The sequence below is a fragment of the Pelobates fuscus genome, chromosome 1 (genome assembly GCF_036172605.1).
Source record: "Pelobates fuscus isolate aPelFus1 chromosome 1, aPelFus1.pri, whole genome shotgun sequence".
NCBI classification, from domain to species: Eukaryota; Metazoa; Chordata; class Amphibia; order Anura; family Pelobatidae; genus Pelobates; species Pelobates fuscus.
Genome location: NC_086317.1, coordinates 282,755,034 through 282,775,032, shown reverse-complemented (window position 1 = coordinate 282,775,032; position 19,999 = coordinate 282,755,034). Strand labels below are relative to the sequence as shown.

Below are 19,999 nucleotides of genomic sequence, written 5' to 3'. Positions count from 1 at the left end.
GTAATGATTTTGAAATATTTGATTTAAAGGGTTACTCCAAAGGTTATTTTAACTTTTATTTTTTAGTAAAATTATTTATGTGGCCTTGGTGGTCCCACGTGTAAAATAAGCTTTAAAATGGAAACCTAAAGTGCCAGGAAAATAGACTCGTTTTCCTGGAACTCTAGCTTCCCAGCCAGTTTGGCAGACAGCCACTAGAGGAGTTAATCCTAGCAGTTAATTATTGTAGTTTATAAAAAAATTGCAATAATTACCTACTCAGGGTTAAGTATGCTGGAACGCAGCAACCAGACCACTTCAATGAGCTGAAGTTGTCTGGGTGCCTATAGTGTCTCCTTCATTTTACCTGGAAGCCAGTGCTGAGTGACGTTCTCCTCGACCCATCTTTTGACACACCGTGATCCTGCCTATCCAAAGTCCAACCAAATTTGATTGGATGGATATGATAGGCACAAAGCACATGTGTGGATTGCACGCTGAGCCAAGGAGAGGAGGGAATAAGTAATGGTAAAAACGGAATGGACAATAAAAACCGAGAAGAAAAAGAAAAGAAAGGACATAGGTAGGTGCTACGAGGCTTCACATGAGGGAGTTAGGGAACAACTTTTACTTCCATGTTTGCTCACAGCGCGGACTGCGGGTGAAGAAGCAGATTACTTCTTTTCCAATGAACAGTACATGCTGATGGCAGATGTAATTTTTGCATAGAACTCACATTAGACAGCCTGGAACTACACCGAGGCACACATTTACAAACATCTATATATAGCCAGCGTTTTAAAGAGAAACTCTGCATATAAAGATTGCTTGTCCTATGACCACTTCTAAAAGCAGAAGTTTTCATGGAGGTTGTTATAAACCTTTAACGTATATGTGCACTTTGGGCAGCTCATTGTTTAGTCCTTCCAGTAATCCCTGGATTCATGGTTTTCAAAAAAACAACAACAACAAAAAAAACACACCACACGTTTGCCTATAAAACACAATACAGTTAACAACTCTAAAAGCAGTGAATAACAGGATGTCATTGCGGAAGTATAGTAGGCTAATGTTCAAGAAATGTTTCAACATCCTTGAAAGTACCTTGCTGAGGATTCGTATGATCTGCTTTATCTGTCCGTGAGAAACACGTTTGCTGATACAGCCAAAAACAACAAGAGCTCGTGGCTGAAGGGAAGGGTTGTACTGGAATGCAAACCTACAAAGAATAGCAAGACAGTTTCAGTGACAGATACATTAATGTTAAATTCAGATTAAAGTATTTAAAATGTGCTGAGACAAACCATACTTTTGGGCTAGTTCAGTCCACTGGTCAAGCCACTTGCAGTTTGGAATATCTCTCATGCAAGCCTAAGAATAAACAAAAACCTGTTAAAAGCACTAACTCTCTGCTGGTCCAATATCATATTTAAAAATCATTGAAAAAAAAAAATATATATATTTTTTTAAAAAGAACTGAAACAGCTATGTCTTCACTTCATAAAGCATGTAAAACTGTTTAAACAGGGTGTTTACTATTTGTTCAAAAGGAAAAAAGTATTGAAATTCAATGGGAAACATTTATACAGAGGGCAGGGAGATAAATACTACAACAAAATTAATAAAGGACATTCCCAGACTCATACAATAAACAACAACAATAATAAAATGAATAACAGCTTAATTATACTTGGTTATCCATTGCACTTCTACGCTTTGCTTATCCTTTTTCAAAAAAATTCCCAGTGACTCACTGGAGTCAACCATTTAATACCTCATAAAGCATGCATCTATAGATTTAAAACCAATGCACTTTTATGACTGAGATAAGAAAATGAATACAAAGGTAAAGGAACAAACCAAGTTAGAGGTTATACTTCACACTATAAAATAAACTTGTTTCTGTCTCTTGTTTAGAGCGAGGTGCTTTTGATAGAAACAAGGAATCAGTTGAAACTTTTCAGTCAATCCTGATAATTTAAATAGAAAAACTTCATGGAATACCTATCAACAAGATAAGCAGGTTCACTTATTGAAAATAAAATGAACGAGAAGCTTTTCATTTCTTATTTAAGAATGAGTATACCTCAAACATGTCTATTTGTGAATAATATGTTCTAACCGTTCCACATGGGAGACTATAGGGTGGAGCTACGGTGCAATTTTCTTTTATTTGAAGGGACAATGCGAGAATTTTATATATATATATATATATATATATATATATATATATATATATATATATATATATATTAATTATGTAGCATTTTTGTTATTGCTCATTTATATATCATAAACCCCGTCTCCTTAGCCCTGCTCCCATTTTACGCAATGTGCTCCTGAATTTGCATATGTCTTTCAATATGTACACCACCACTGAGACCAGTGTTAGCTGACCTATTTAATGAAAACTGTTGCTTCATATTGATTGGCTCTCAAACAGCTTTCAAACTTCCTACTGTACTGTGTCTGTGTTTAAGACTGATGTTGTAACGGTATTGGGAATATTTTTTGGAACACATTAGGCCCCTTAAAAGCTATAAAGCACTGTTGAAGGCTACATGAGTATTGTTGCTGACCATGTGCAAACAAACATTTATGGTCATCAGTCTACTCATCTCCTAAGGACTATTTACAGCAGAATAACATGTCTTCTCACAAAGCACAGGTCATCTCAAGTATGAATAGGACAATAAGCTCAGTGTACTCCTAACAGCCTCTAAATTCAACAGCTCTCATTCCAATAACGCACCATTGGGATGTAGCAACAGGGTCGTCACAGCACAAAATGTCCATCCAACAATAGATCATGTCCCTGCAGACTCACAGCTCAATTCTCTGCCATTTTGGAGTTTAATCCCTTTTGTTTCCGTTTATGCAGCCCTAGCCACACCTCCCTTGGCTGAGACTGACATAGCTTGCATGAAACAATTTGTTTCATTTTCAATCCGTTCTTAACTAGCTTTAGAAGTTTTTATCTCCTGCTCTATAAATAGAACTTTATTCATAAATAGGAGGCTCCTGCAAAGTCTAGCATGCTATAGTACAGGTGATAAAACATAATTAAAAACAATTTGCAATACGGTAAGTCTAAACATTAGATGTCTCTTTACAGGAAGTGTTCAGGAATGCTGTGTAAGTCACATGCAGAAATGTGTGCATAGAGTTGTATAAACAGAGTAATTTAGCACCTAAATAACAGACGATTGAACAATGAGACAGCAGGGGTATGATCTATACCAGTGTTTCCCAACCCAGTCCTCAAGGCACACCTACCAGTCCAGGATTTAAGGATTACCCAGTTTTGTCTAAGGTGTTTTTTCTTTTTTTTTCTAAAAACACCTTAGACAAAACTGGGTAATCCTTAAATCCTGGACTGGTGGGTGTGCCTTGAGGACTGGGTTGGGAAACACTGATCTATACAACAAAAATGTGTCATTAAGCTACAGTTTTGTTGACAATCATGTCCCTTTCAGCTCACACTAAACCTATACATTACATTATAACACCAAATGTTTGACATAATTCAGAGTATTACAACATGACCCTATATTAATACACTCTACATCTGTTATATTTACCCCAGCGCCTGCTGTATTAACCCTTCACCATTAAAAACCTACAACCCCAGCAATATTGCACAGTATACTGTAGAAATAACTCCAAATATGAAAGTCCCCATAACAGTGAGACTGCCACAAACTATATATGAATAGAGATGTTATTTCTTCCTCAACATTACAGGAGACCCGGTAATAAAAGATGTGCCAAAATAGGCCTGGGACCCCACCATGTAATATTGTTTACACATATGCGGTGTGTTTTAGAAATATGGATCAGTAGGGTAGTGTTTATAAATACACAAAATAAGTATTTCAGCATTATCCCAGAATTTTTGTTTACCTCCATGATCTCTAAGAGGGCTTCTGTTACAGTTTCCAATGAGGTCAGAGCAAATGTTTCCCTCTCATAGGAACCCGGTGAGAAGGAGCGATCCCGATAACTGGACCGGAATGCTATAACAGCTGCAGACTTCACCTTGCTGATACCAAACAGTAGGTAAAACTTAGGCAGAGAAAATTCTGTCAGACTAAGACGCAAAACTTGCTTGGTCTCCTCTGTGAAAGGAAAGAGAAGAATTCTTCTTGAAAAGTAGCACAAGGCTGTACAATCACTCCACGCAATCCACCAAATAAAGGCTCTACAGAAATAGCACACTAGACAAACCATAAAACATAAAAGTCCCCAATTCAAAAGAAAAACATTTGTAATAAACAGTAAATTGGTATTGAAGGCTAAAAAAAAAGTTGTGCAGGAGCTCATATCTACAACAGCAGCTTTATCATGACTCCTTCCTGCCACAGTCTAAGGATCTGGAGAACAATGTGCACGCAGGCCGTACTATTTATGCTCCTACAAACAGTGTCACTGTACAGATAACCTAAAATGTAATGGACACTTAAACATAACTACGCTGAAAAGAGGAAAGAGTAAAATCAAGTGCTGTCCTGTTTCATATACATATTGCATATCAGATTACTTATTCTCCATAGAATCTTTTCCTCCAAAAGCAACTATAACTTAACAAAACATTTAAAGGACCACTAAAGTCACCCAGATTACTTCAGCTAAATGAAGTGGTCTGGGTGCCAAGTCCCCCAGGTTTTATCCCTGCAGCTGTAAACATAGCAGTTTCAGCGGGACGGGGGACCGAAGGACTATATAGTGCCAGGAAAACTAGTTTGTTTTCCTGGCACTATAGTGTGCCTTTAACATAAAATTAGTAAAAATGCTTATAAATTAATTCAACAAATTAAGTACATTTTTGGTTATAAGGACCCTATCAAAATCATACATACCACTGAAATTCAACTGTGAGCAGGTACACAGAGAGTGAATAATATTAATGACAAGACCATGGGTGGAAGCTCGAAGAGACAGAGGACCTGTCGCCACTAATAAGGTGACAACATGGAAGAGGTAGGGAAGATGGGCAGCCACATCCAGGGAATTGTTGAAAGACAGCATCAGCATGTAACGGGCAAGAATAGCAATATCATCCCACATGAGGTGCTGCTCCAAGGTAGGCGTAGGAGAAAGGCAGGTTTTGTCTATTATTTTGCACATTCGCCCAATAACCTGAAAATACATAATTTGGTTCAAATGAAATCCATTGTAGTAAAAAAAAAATCTATGTACACAAGTCATATAGGAGAAGAAAAAAATATTACATGCCAATCACAGCCATAGATGGTGTACAAAACTACAAATAAGAAAAATGGAGCCAAGTCACATTTCATAGAAAACAAGGGGATAGTAATACAGCACTAAGTGTAATGAAAATGCAGGAATTCTTTAAAAGTCAACAACCTAATGTTAAACAAAAATTAAATACAAATCAAAGTTGTGCCAGAAAATAATGATCTAGTCTTACATGCAGTAGTTACAATAGTCAGGCACCCAAAAGAAAAAAGTTGGGACAAGAAGGTCATATGCCACGCAGTCAAATTTATTTTCTCATTAAGGGTTTTAACATTATTTTAAGGAACAATTATTTTAACTATAATACATTTTATCTTCAAAGACAACGGAACTGTAAAATATTGCATATTCTATGTTTCTATTGATTATATATGGATGTGTGGATTGACATAAGTAACAGATGGTATAAGTCACAAGTCTTTCTTTGTCTGAGAGCTCTGGAATGTAAGTTGGGTTTTTTTCTCCTTATATGGATCGAGTTATAGTCGGACGTCATTATGGCCATATCTATATAGTAACTGAACACGAGGTCTCTCGCTCTCTCTCGATGTAAAGATGTAACTCTGTCAGGAGTCCAGCAATTACCATCTGCTGTTGAACATCCATTATCCTGTAACATCCTTTGTTTTATTATGTATCAATAACTAAGAATAAACCTGAAGAAACCGTAAGTCAGATTGCATATTAGTACTTTTCATTAATATAGACATATATTAGTGTGGCAAGCATTTGGCCCAAGACTATATATACAAAAGATGTATATATATCAATCAACTAAAGAAGAAGAAATTAAGAAGATTTAACATGGACGATTCCAGACAGATTTTACAGTAACGCTGTGGGGACCAGTTTTGCCCCCAGCTATGCTACCCTAATCACGACCACCTGGGAGGTGGAGATTATCTGATCTAAGCATGGCTTATGATAAAATATGACCTCATATTTAAGATGGTCAAATGATATATATTTATATGCATGAATCAGAATTTGAACTGAAAGGGTTTCACTGATCCTTGGGGTCCCTCAGTTTGCCATCCAACGTGCAAATAAAATATTTTTACTTACCTGGAATCCAGTGCTGAGCAAAGATCCCAGCTCTGATGTGCTGCACCCCCTCCGACATCACTGGGGCTTTGTATGGCCCAATCACAGGCTTCTCACAGAGAAACCTGTGATTGCTATGTTTAGCTGGCTCACAGTGCATTCGCATGTTCCAAGCAGGTGAGGGGAGGGAAAGGATGGAGGGATTTTTAAAATAAATACTGAGGGAAATGGAGGGAGGGGAGGAATCTTACCATAGCAGGCACTATGCCAGCAGGGAGGAAATTTCAATGTCTGTTGTCAATGTGCAGTGCATGCTGACAACCTAAAGATGCACAGAATTGACATTGGAAGCCCGCAAAAGAGGTCTTACGTATGCAGGGGGTGCAACTTGCCCACAGCACACAATTACAAATATCTCAGTATGTGCAGTGTTTCAAACAGAAAAATCACTGATTCCAAATGTCTCACCTTGGTGGTGAGTTTGTCAATTATGTGCTTGTCCCCAATTTTCCCCATCATCTCCTGCATGGAAGGGACTTTCACTTTAAGCCATGCAGCTGCCAACGCTCTCCGCACTGCTAGTGCTATGAGTGTGATTAATTTGCAGGAGTGTCTTGGTATTCCCTTTATGGGACGTGATAATAGAAATGTCCATGGGGACAAGTCTATAGGTATCTGTTGTACTTCAGTGGTTAAGTACCTGATCCCCTTCCAGAAATTGTGCAATTTGGGGCAGTCCCACCACATGTAGAAGTAAGTGCCTTTGTGGCCGCATAGCCTCCAACACAAGTCTGTGGGGTTGCAACCCACCCTGTGCAAGAAAACTGTGGTGACATGCCATCTGAACATTATCGTGTACATTTGTTCCTGTGACAGGACGCATACCGAGACTTTGGAGGCTGTCTCCCAGATTTCCTGCCACTCGACCCCCTCTAGTGTCCCATTTGTTCCTATAGGTCATAGTGCCCCATACTAAAGGTTCTTCGCTACTGTGCGTGTATAGGAGGGAAATGAGACCTTTGCAGTAGCATCCCTCATTGCAGAGTTGTTCAAATGTTGTGGGGGTCAGTGTTGCTGTCTCCCTAACCTCAGCAGAGAGTGCAAAGTCACGTACTTGCATATAGCTGAAGAAGTCCGAGGGTGTGAGCGAGGTTACTTGCCTTAGACAGGTGATGGAGTCTCTGGAGTCCTGCCCTTTCTGGGTTTTTTAATTCCTGTGGCCTCATGTCCGGCTGAAACTGCCTGGTACGGAAGACAGGTGTCATTGGGGAAGGGCTGTTCGCTAATTTGAATTTCCCCCTGGTGCGGCCCCAAATATCTAGGGAGTGGAGTATCGATAGGCAGGCCATCCACAATAACGCTCGAGAGGGTCGGTCTGACTACATTTATAGGTCGGGGATATATTTCATTAGTCCCTCTTCTATATCTGCCCATCTGTGTTCCCCTGGAGGTGCGTGGCTTAACACCAGCTGAGAGAGTTGTGCTGCATAGTAGTAGGCCCAGTCCCTCTCTGTCTCTTGGGCAATATAATAGTCGCATCGCCCGTCTATGTCGTTTTTGCTGCCAAATGAAGGCATCTATTGTAGAATGTAGGGAAGCTATGTCTGATTTGGCCACTTTGAAGGGGGTGCCTAGAACAGGAACAGTAATCTATGAAAAATATTTATTTTTATGCAATGTATACGTCCTATTAACAAGATAGGTTTTTCCTGCCATCCTATTTCTAGTTTCAATGTCTGTAATACGTGCTTGTAATTATTTGTATACAGATGGAAGCGAGTCTGTCCTATGGTGATTTCCAAGTACATAAAGGACTTTCTCAGAGGTATTCTGTGGGTTGACGTCAGTTGGGCTGTCTCAGAGTCCGGCATGTGAAAGGGTAGAGCACAGGATTTCTCATCTTGTGAGAATCCTGAAACTTCGCTAAAATAATTTATTAGTTGGAGTAGGGGTGGCAATGAGACGAGGATGTCGTCTGCATAAGCGGCCGTTTTGTAGCATTCTTTACCTATTTCGATGCCTCTAATGGAGTTATTGTTGCGAATAAGGTGTAGGAGTGGTTCCAGTGAAAGGGCGAATAGTGTTGGTGAGAGTGGGCATCCTCGGCGTGTGTCATTGTGGATAGGGAAGGATGAACCCCGGGCCCCCGGAAGTCCCAACTGTGTCCAGAGGCCAGAGTACAGAGACCGTATCGTGGTTACCATGACAGGAGGGAATCCCCAATGGTTTAAAAGACTAAAGAGACATGTCTAGCTAACCCTATCGAATGCCAAGGGCGCAGTTGGCCTTGTCTAGCTCCCAACTGCCATTTTGGATTTCTGGCAATAGGAGCTTGAGGATGCTGAGGACTTTGTCTATCACCTCTGGCATCCCCCTGAGCCGGATATTATTACGGCGGGATGTGTTAATTATGTCTTCCATGGAGGACTCTAGCGCCTGCAGACAGGGCTCCCAGTAAAACAAGTATGTCAGAGCTGTGTTATGGGCCCTTACCACCACCACCTCCACTTAGGTCTCTAATACGGCTGTGCGGGTACCCTGGGCTTGGATCTCCTGACATACCTCTCTAGAATTCCGTTTGATTTCCCCTGCGAGGAAGTCTCTGTCCGCCTTCATCTGGGTATGCGGGCTGTGTGATCGGAGCAGGAGTTTGAGGAGTCTGAGGCTGCGTCCTCTCCGTCTGTGCGCGCTTTTCATGCGCCCCCTGGACCGCCATCTTGCCTGCCAGCCTGTTTGTGCTCGGCTGGGAAGAACGTCATGAGGGTGGCTTCCCTTGCCTTCTTTTTTGTTTGTAAAAGGTCACATCTTGTGCTAGAGGTGCTCGCCAATGGTCCGGTAGGATTGCAGTCTGTTTTGGTGCGGTTTGCAAGTGCAGTGGTAGAATGCCTCAGCGGAGCTTTCAACTTATGTGGCCATCGGCCAGGCCACGCCCCCCATAAAGCTTTATTATTAAACAGATCCTGCTGTTTGGCTCAGAATTACACTGGTGATCATATACAACTACTTTTCCTTTTTTTTTTTTTTACTTTTTGCCTATTTTGGAGAATATCTGTGATAATGGGCAGGTGTTATATTGCTATAGTTCTCCCCTCCAGTGGCCATCTTGGAGGAGGTATGTGATAACCAAGTAATACGTTTTTTTTAAACTTATGTTGATTTGGCAGTCGCAATAAAGGAATATGTTCACTGAAGTGGATTCTAGAAACCACATGTTTTATGGATGTCTGAATACCTAATGTGAAGGAAACTATGACTTAATAGTGTGAAACTATCAGTACAGCAGATTTAAGTCTGTATAAGGATAACTCACAATTCTTTTATAATTCTATTTTCCCTGCACAGGCTAGCTTTCAGTGCATTAATACCGTAAATATCCGCTAGCAAAGGAATTTATATTGTAATGAACATTGCAACAAACCTTGCTTGAAACAAGCTTGACATTGCCTGATGCCAAGGCTACTGCGGTATCTGCCATAACTTCTGCCTTAATGGATCCTAAACCACCAGTTGCACTGGTTTTAATGAAACTGTCCAATACAACATCCAGGAGATCTGTGATCTAGCAACGAAGAAAACATGATGTATCATATTTACAATCATTAAAGTACAGTTATTTTCTAAAACAGAGGACAAAACTATATATTGTTTGTGCTATGTGTTCGAAAATAACTGTATATATTACATTATATATTAACAGGTATTTTAATGTATGTTGCTAGACAAAGGAAACAACAATATCAATTAAAAGAAATCAATGAAGCAATATGCATAAAAGAAAGGTGTAAATAAATTTAAATAGATACTCTCAGTAGCAAAACAACTTTAGCTTATTGAAGCAGTATAGATAATGAGCCTTCAGTTTCACTGCTCAATTCTCTGTCATTTAGGAGTTAAATCCCTTTTGTTTCAGTTTATGCAGCCATATCCACATCTCCTCTGGATTTGGCTCCCATAGCCTACTGAAAACAAAAATGGTCTAATTTGAATCATACAGCACAGTGTGTTTACTTGAGAAGTTTCTATTTCTTGCTCTGTTAATTGAACTTTAATCACACAAAGGAATCCTATGAAGGCAATTAACAGAGCAAGAGTTAAATTATTTTTCATTAACAAAACATTAAAAACGATTTTAATGGGGGTTGGGAGGGGTTTCCATCAAGTAAATAGACTGTGCAATAGGTTTAAAGGAACACTATAGAGTCAGGAACACAAACATATAACTCTAGTGTTAAAAACCATCATATAACCCCCCCCCCCTTATTATAGTAAAATCTTATTTGTATTCCAGTCCTATTAACAAGATAGGTTTTTCCTGCCATCCTATTTCTAGTTTCAATGTCTGTAATAAGTGCTTGTAATTATTTGTATACAGATGGAAGCGAGTCTGTCCTATGGTGATTTCCTTAAGGCTGGCTCTGCTCCTGAGCTGCCTGCTTGACTGACATCATCAGAAGTGTTGAACAAAAGTCAATTACAATGCTTTCCCATAGGATTGGCTGAGACTGTCAAGTTGACAGATCAGGGACAGAGCTGGCACAAGCCAGACACAGCCCTGGCCAGTCAGCATCTCCTCATAGAGAGGCATTGAATCAATGAATCTCTATGAGGACAGTTCAGTGTCTCCATACACAGGGTATGAATTGTGCAGCACTGCCCCTGGAAGAACCTCTAGTAGCCATAGGAGGAGTGACCAGTGGAGGTATCCCCAGCCTGTAATGTAAACACTGACTTTTCTCTAATAAAAAAAAAAAAAAAAAAATACTGAAGGAAATGATTATACTCACCAGAACAAATACAATATGCTGTAGTTGTTCTGCAAACTATAGAGTCCCTTTAAACATATCTCATTTTGCATTAAATGTGTAGGGTGACTGTGTAGATTACATGCAGGGAATGTATGGCATGGGCTGCATAAACAAACTGATTTAACTTCTAAATTACAGATTATTGAGCAGTGAGACTGCAGGGCATGATCTATACAACAAAACCACTCAATTAAGGTAAGGTTGTTTTGGGGCATAGTGTCCCTTTAAATAAGATACATTGTCATGGTAAAGGGGGATCTAAGGATGTATTTCAAGAATCATTCCAATCAACAAGACCAGAGCAAACCCCAGTGGAAAAGTGTTAATTAATGAAATAACTCAAGAACATGCTTGTTGAAAAAGAATAGAATGTAAATGCATTAGCGGAATAACCTAGTTTTAACAAACTACTTTCACAAGTATTAGACACAGACATCCTTGATAAATAATTAAGTCTGGCAATTTATTTATGGAAAAGTATGCTGTTTGCAGTTAACATACCTGTCCAAGACTGCCCCATATTTTAGCTTGTATAGAAGGATACATCTGCTTCTCATTTATTGTCATGGTTATGAGCTTGTCTAGAATAGCACTAACACGCTGCCTTTTTGCGTCATCAGTGAGCTTACAAAAGCGAACAAGATTTAGTAACCAAGGTGTCATATATTCCAGACACAGATGCTTCAATTCAATACCTAACAAAAATATGCAATGAAATATAAGTTAAGAATCGAATAGGATATAATGTTTAACCACAATTCTGTTGATAATATAACATGTATATCATAAAATTACAACTGTTCACACTCAAATCAGGTTAGTCCCCTTCCCCTCATCACCCTCCCAAAAAGAAATCTCATTAAAATCTCTTTTGGAAATATAATATAAGAACAATTTCATGTTTAAAGTGATACTCTAAGCAACACAGCAACTCGGGTTGAATGAAGCCGTTTTGGTGCCCCTGTAGTCTCACTGCTTAATCCTCTACCATTTAAAAATGAACCCCTTGTGTTTATACTTAAGTAGTCTTAGGCACCCCTTTCCTTGCAGTCATTTACAAAGCCACCATGACAAAAAAAAAAAAAAAAAAAAAATGTCACTTTCAAACTTATCAACTTACAACACAAGTGTTTACTTTATAAGTTTTTATCTCCTGCTCTGTTATACTTGAATAATAAACAGGAAGCTAACAATCAAACAGAGTAGGAAATAAGAACTCCTAAATTAAACACACTGGGCAATTAGGGGAGTTTCAAAATTAGATCTCTTTTTCATGATGTTTGTAAAAAGCCTGTGTGCGTCAAAGTCAGAAGTGTGTGTGTACACAAAGTGGTTTAGTTCCTAAATGCCAGTGAATTGAACAGTAAAACAGCAGGGACATGACCTAAAAACCAAAACCACTTCACTAAGCTAAATTTGTTTGGGTACTTACGGTCTCCATTTAATATTTTATTTGCCCTAATGACAACATTAATAGAATGCTGTTGGTGTCCAACTGGATTGAAAGCTGGGGTCAGTCAACTGCAAGTTGTGAGATCGATCAGATTTATTGTTTCAGCACATCCTACAGATGCTCAATAAGACAGATCTGGGAATTTTGGAGGCAAAGGCAACACGATGAACTCTGTCATGTTCCTCAAAATATACCTGGACAGTTTTTGCAGTGTGGCAGGGTGCATTATCCTGCTTAAAGAGGTGACTGCCATCAGGGAACACCATTGCCATTAAGTGGTACAGGTGGCCTGCAACAATCTATAGATAGGTGGTACATGTAAAACTAACATTCACATGAATGCCCGGACCCAAAGTTTCCAAAGCATAACACTGCCTCGGCCGACATGCTTTCTTCCCGTAGTGCTACCTGCTACCATCTCTTCCGAGGTAAACAACGCACGCGCACTGGGCCATCCACCTGATCTTAAAGAAAACATTATTTATTAGACCAGGTAACCTTTTTCCATTGCTCCATGGTCCAGTTCTGATGCTCACGTGACCATTAACTGCAATGCACTGTGTGTTTTGACACCTATTATGGACAGCGTTCCATTTTTCTGCAATTTGAGCTGCAATAGCTCTTCAGTGTGATCAGACCACACGGGCTAGCCTCAACTCCCCACTTACATAAATGAGCCTTTGGCATCGTCTAGCCATCAGTATTTGGCCTTTGTAATTCAGATTTTTTTCATTTGCCAATTTTTTCTGCATCCAGAACATGAAATTGAATGGATTGTTAACTTGCTGCATAATGTATCCCTCCTCTTGACATGTGTCATTGTAACGATATTACCAATGTTATTCACTTCACCTGTCGGTGGTTAATTGTTGTGGTTGATTAGTGTAAATGTACAAAAAACAAAACAAAAAAAACACGCTTCTGTATTATGAAACTCCCAAAATAATAAGTTAACCAGTAGCAGACAATAATACTTTGATGGACAAAAGACCCCGACACACCAAATGTAATGCCTACTAACAGAGAAAATGTGGAATTGAGATAACATTACTTTTTCATCAAGACATTTGATAATGCCAATTTATGAAAATAGAACAGGTTGCATTTCTGCAACATATAAACAGATCTAAACTGGAAATGAAACCATGTGAGTGACTACACAATGTCAACAATACTAATGTCTATTACTTACTGGATTTACTGAAGCCTGAAATGCATTCTTCCAAAAACTCAAGAGTGAGGTGTGGTTCATTAGCTGCCAAAGTCTTGCTAATGGAGACTATGAAAAGTGTATTGTTGGCAGGGATACACAGACCCGAAGTCTCCAGTAACTGCCCTTCAATCTTTAAATTAAAGGTACATGTTAAGGCACACAGAAGGTTATAGGCAGCAGACCTGCAATAAAAGATAATGCAAAATGCTTAACATGGTATTCAATGAACAAATTTGGAAAAACCTAAAAAAGAACCATGACATATATACTATGCCCAGAGAATCATCCCTCCCACCAAAGCGTGTAAACCGTTAAATAAAAACAAACCAAAGGGCCACTAAGCATGGCTTTTGTTATACCTCCTAAAAATTTGTTCCTGATCCCCTATTATTCAAAATGTGCTTTGTGTAAATACTGTGCAGAGAAACTATGCAATTAGAAGAGAAAGTACTTAAAAGGAAATTGAGTGTCTAATTTAGAACATCAAGTAGACCAATACTCGCCTTTCACAATTACATAACTAAGTTTTGAAAGTAACCAGTACTGTTACTACCAAATGTATATAACCTTTGTATTTTGGTAGATTTCAGGTAGGTCTCAGAGTATTAAAATGGTACCCGCTGTATCAACTCCTAAAGCGAATCCAACATTCAAAACATAGCTATGTGTTTTATAAAATTGTTCATTTATGGACATGCTGAGATTAAAATTTTGCACGGTTATTGAACATTGTTCATATTGCACTAGTTATTGAAAATGGACAAAGAGTACAAATCAACTCTACTTGTTTCAGGTCATTTGTGAAAACTCCCTAGTGGAATCCCTATTGAATTTTAAGTGAAATCAGATTTGGCAAATTCCCAGAACAAACCCTCAAGTTAAGTTAAGAAACTCCTGAAAGAAGCCCTAATTAAATTCAGTAGACACTCAACTTCAGAAATGACAATGTTCAGGAACAGGAAAATCACAGGAAAGTCAATTCACAAAAAGCAAAGACAAATCAGTTCAACACTTGCATCACATGTTATTAAACGAATGATGCTATATAAGAAGAGCAGTTTTATATAACTCAAGCTCCTTACACTGATACTAAATGACCTTGAATGATTACAAACAAACTTAAATTTGAATATATGCCCTAAATACCTCTTTCCAAAATGAAATAATTAGAAAAAAAAAAAAGTAATTTCTACCGTAGACTTGGATCTGAACTTCCCAGGTTGAGCAAAGCGATGTTAAGTAGTGTTCCGGGTACATCCTTTGGACGGATTTTAGTGTGTTGGGGAATGGAATCTGGTTGTGACAGTTCCCATCGAGTCCGTATGTGAATAATGGATTGGACAATGGCTTCACACTCCTGGTGCATGAAAGTGAGAGGGGTTCCTTGGTTGGCGATGGTTATTGTGAACTGGTTTTCATCAACCAAACAGATTTCCTCAATCTCTGATGCGTAGTAAACGTCATTCAGAAAGACCGACTGACCTAGAACACGTGTCCTTTCTGCTGATGTCACTTGAACAGAGGTAGAACCAACCTAAATAAAACAATAAAAAAAATTAAAACCTTAAGCTTACGAACAACAGCTAATTGAAAATACATTTTATATATCTGTGTGTGTGTGTGTGTGTGGGGGGGGGATATATACACATATACATATATATACACACACATACACACACACACACAAACACACAAACACAAATCTATTGTTTTATATGATGTGACAGACATGCACAGAATGGAAGAGAACTCAACAAAAGCAAGGAAGAATATGACTAAGATTATCTTTATCTGCAGAAACAAGTAATTAAAATATATTTTTTATACTGCATTCTTTTCCAGTGGTTTGGCATCTTCCCCAATTACCTCCGCAACCATAAATGTACAGTATATAAAAAAAAAAAAGTTGCCTTTCACTGGACGTCCTCACGCTGCTAGGGCTTTAAAGTAAACAAAAGAGCAAATTTATTTTAACCACTTCAGGACTGTGCTTTTTTGGCCATGATTAAGGACCAGATCTGTTTTAACACTTTAGTGGTGTTTGTGTTTAGCTGTAATTTCCCTCTCATTTACTGTTCCCATTCAAACTATATGTTTTTTTTCAGAACAAGAAGGCCTTTCTGTACATACCATTTTTTGTGTCATGTCATAATTTACTTAAAGAAAAACAATATGGTGAAAAATTGGAAAAAAAAACCAAAAACATGTTTTTTGACTTTTACTTAAATCTTTAACTTATCTACAAAAGCTAATGGAAAAAAAAGCTAAATAGATTCAAAATTGTATGTCCAGTCTTTTTTAGTAGCCACTTAGTCACAAACACTGGCCAAAGTTAGCATTTATATTAGTTTGTGTGTTTATAATGCCAGTGTTTGTGACTAAGTAGATACTAAAAAAAGACTAAACATACCTCATTTGCAATACCTTGGGTTGTCTTCTTTTGCAAATGGTATGCCATCATGTGGGTAATTCTCATTCCTGGACTACCATACACTCTCAAAGGCAACATAACTAATCAGGCAATTTATTTTTTTTCACGTGCACGAGATATCTTACATGTTAGAAAATGCCATATTAGCTGTAACAAGTGCAATAGTAACAATCAACGTTGGTCAGAGGCCGTTTGTAGGCTGCACATTTTTTAATAAGCGTTGGTCCTAAAGGCATGCAGGGAAGTCGTCTAGTGTGCCATTACAGTGGCGACATAGTATATGTAGTGGGCAATGAGTTGTCTGAGTAATGTCATGCAAATTCTTCCTGCTGCTAGTGTATGCCTTATCTAGTTGTCTATAGAGTACACGGCAGTCCGCATCTCTGATATGTGAGGCCTACCTGGGCACCTTACTTGGAGAGCGCCCTTGGAGGGTGGGGGGAGGGGGGATTGAGAGGCTTGCAGTCTACCAAGTGGGTTAGTGTCCCCTGTGACCCTGGGGGGAGGGGGGGCGTGGGGTCCAAGGAGTGAACATGCTCCTTGTGGCCTGGTTTCTATCGGTGAGCTATGTGGGTGCGGAAGTTAATGAAGCAGCAAGACTGCTTAGTGAACTTCGTTCTCGGGTTTCTGAGATTAGTAGTGTCCCGAGGTTGGTCTCCTTAAGGCCTATTATGGTGTGTCTAGGGCAGCAATAAAGACAAATATGGAAACATATCGGAAAAGTTAAAAATAAAAAGAGAGAAGCTAATAATAAAAACTATGGAAACAAGAAATACATAAACGGCGGAGATAAATATATACCGTATATTAATATCAAAATACAGTTAGAATAAAATTACATATAGAATTTTTTTATTTTTGAAAAATAATTTTAAAAAGGTTTCATTTATTTTAATTTACTCATTTGTATTTTATAATATATATAAAATATATATAACTATATATATATATATATATATATATATATATATATATATATATATATATATACACACACGCACATATATATATATATATATATACATACACACACACGTGTGTGTAATTTAACTATAAGTGTATTTTTATATTAATATATGTATATATTATAAAAATACATTTAGAATGACATGATATATAGACATTATACATATATATATACACACACACACACGTATATATACACATATACACACGCACACATATCTAATTATATTTTTATTTATTAACAATTATTTTTATTTTACACATGCAGGGAGACTGCTTGTCAGTTCAGGCAGTCCCCCTGCAGGCAGATACAAAGGCACCTCTGTTAGAGCGATCACATGGCTGCCGGGTCCTAATTCACCAAAGGGGGACTGCATGGGCTGTCAGGCAGTCCATGCACACCAGGAGCAATGGCGATCGCCGCCGGGGAAAAGTTTGGTAATGCTACTGAAATGTATGAATGTATGCTGTTACACAGCAGTAAAAAAAAAAAAAAAACCAAGTGACGTTGATTTTAAAGGGACACTATAGTCACCTTAACAACTTCAGCTTAATGAAGCAGTTTTGGTGTATAGAACATGCCCCTGCAGCCTCACTGCTCAATCCTCTGCCATTTAGGAGTTACATCCCTTTGTTTATGAACCCTAGTCACAACTCCCTGCATGTGACTTGCACAGCCTTCCATAAACACTTCCTGTGAAGAGAGCTCTAGTTAGGCTTTCCTTATTGCAAGTTCTGTTTAATTAAGATTTTCTTTTCCCCTGCTATGTTAATAGCTTGCTACACCCTGCACGAGCCTCCTGTATGTGATTAAAGTTCAATTTAGAGATTAAGATACAATTATTTAAGGTAAATTACATCTGTTTGAAAGTGAAACCAGTTGTTTTTTTCATGCAGGCTCTGTCAATCATAGCCAGGGGAGGTGTGGCTAGGGCTGCATAAACAGAAATAAAGTGGTTTAACTCCTAAATGACAGTGAAATTGCAGGGGAATGATCTATACACTAAAACTGCTTTATTTAGCTAAAGTAATTTAGGTGACTATAGTGTTCCTTTAAAGTCCTATGAGTGTGTTCTTCACTTTGACATGCTTGATGTAAGGCTATCTGTCCATAGCCTTCGAATTACCTTCTGCTTTCATTGCAAGCACACATCAAAACCCTTTTGATTGTAAGCTTGCAAGTTTATCTAGCGTAATACTCTGAATAGAAGGGCTGTAAATGCTAGATCTAAGTAGATTTGCAGGATCCTCAATTCTTTTTGTATATATTCTAAACAGTACTGTCTACCTTTACCAATTGTACAGCTCTGTAAATACAACTGGTAATAATAATAATGAACTGTGTATGCAGCTTAGGCTGTAAAGGGCAAACACTTACTAAAAGATGTTACTTACTTTTATAGAAACCTTTGTATCTTTATGGGCTAGTTTGAGTGCATTGTGGAACATCTTCAAGTCCTCTTCCAATGCCAGGGTGGCAGCTGGGAGCTTTTGCTGGTCATGTTCTATGTACTCAGCCAATCGTCCTGATGGGTCAATGAAAAGGAGTCTTTTGCTGCCTTTTAGACCAGTTAGCAACCTTTCATGGTATTTAGTGTATTCCCTTACCCAGCAGTTGCAGTTGTAGATATAAACTGCTGTAACATTTTCATAAGCAAAGCCAGGGAAAACTACAAACCACTTGGAAAGGAAATCTGTCTTGAAACGATTGCTGGGCCCAGCATGAGTAAGATCTACCACTATCTCATATGGCTTGGCATAGTATGGCTTTAGAGTCAGCAACACATGGTAGATCAGCAAGTCTCCATTGATTTGACCGGTCTTGAACCTGTAAACAGAAACACAAATACAATAATGTATTTTAGGATCCTTTACTACTTATTAACATAGTAGAATATGCAAATACATAAATAAATAAGAATCACAGACTAACATAATTAGTATTACTAAACATGTTCAAATGAGTCTCAAAGCCCTAAATGACATCACTAAATGTTTCTCCTTAAAACAATATGTAATATAGAGTGTAAAGGTCGTTCTATGTGCCTACTATGCAAGCTTATCTTTACTCCCTACAAATGATCACTTTATTTCAGAAATAAACAACTGTAGTTCTGATTAAACAGGAAACATCATAAACGTGAAGATTTGCATTTGATATATGTGTGGGTAATCCAAGAAAACAACCCCTTTAATTTAACCATTATTGTGAATTTTCATTTACCCCATCTCTGAACTTGGTCTCTGGTCATTACAATTTTATTACATATTTTTAATATATATCTTTCATTTCTTAAACAGTACTATCTACAGAAATGCTCTGAAGGGAAACCTATGATTTTGCCACTTTTATTGTATTTTATTGTATTGTATGGATAAATGGACAGCCTCTACAAATGGGATGACAGCTTCTTTCTTTTCAATATTTCCTTAAAGCGGCACTGTCATGGCTGAATCCCGTTTTTTTTTTTTTAACCCCACCCCCGGCTCTATTACATCTAACTGACCCCCCCCCCCCCCTTGTCACCCCCAAATGCCCCTAAGAACCCCATATTACCTATTTTTTAATCTTTATTTTGTGTCCGGACCTATGTTCAGGGCGCCGCCATCTTTGTGTGAGTTGATGAAGTCCCTGTGGGACACGTCATCTGCCCACACTAGATAGCACTGCGAAATTCCCGCATATGCCCAGTTAAACACTTGGACGTGCAACCGGTAATTTAATCCATTCATTCGTCAGAAAAAACAAATGAATGAATATAAATGTCAGACGAACAAACAAACACTGAATATCCGTGTTAGTTTGGTTTATAACAAGGAGGGAGCTACTAGCGTGCAGCTCCCTC

At 38.4% G+C, this 19,999-nt stretch overlaps 1 protein-coding gene across 4 annotated transcripts in view; it reads right to left on the bottom strand.

The window, feature by feature from the left end:
- Window positions 1–19,999, bottom strand: part of NF1 (neurofibromin 1) — a 255,663-nt gene that overhangs the window by 29,101 nt on the left and 206,563 nt on the right. For all 4 annotated transcript variants that reach the window (XM_063457447.1, XM_063457448.1, XM_063457449.1 and 1 more), the window contains 9 exons: window positions 18,549–18,981; window positions 14,950–15,290; window positions 13,736–13,938; window positions 11,592–11,785; window positions 9,704–9,844; window positions 4,839–5,118; window positions 3,883–4,097; window positions 1,289–1,350; window positions 1,084–1,198 (listed from right to left, as the gene is read on the bottom strand). In XM_063457447.1, coding sequence (XP_063313517.1) covers window positions 1,084–1,198; window positions 1,289–1,350; window positions 3,883–4,097; window positions 4,839–5,118; window positions 9,704–9,844; window positions 11,592–11,785; window positions 13,736–13,938; window positions 14,950–15,290; window positions 18,549–18,981 — 1,984 coding nt within the window. The remainder of the gene's footprint in view (window positions 1–1,083; window positions 1,199–1,288; window positions 1,351–3,882; window positions 4,098–4,838; window positions 5,119–9,703; window positions 9,845–11,591; window positions 11,786–13,735; window positions 13,939–14,949; window positions 15,291–18,548; window positions 18,982–19,999) is intronic.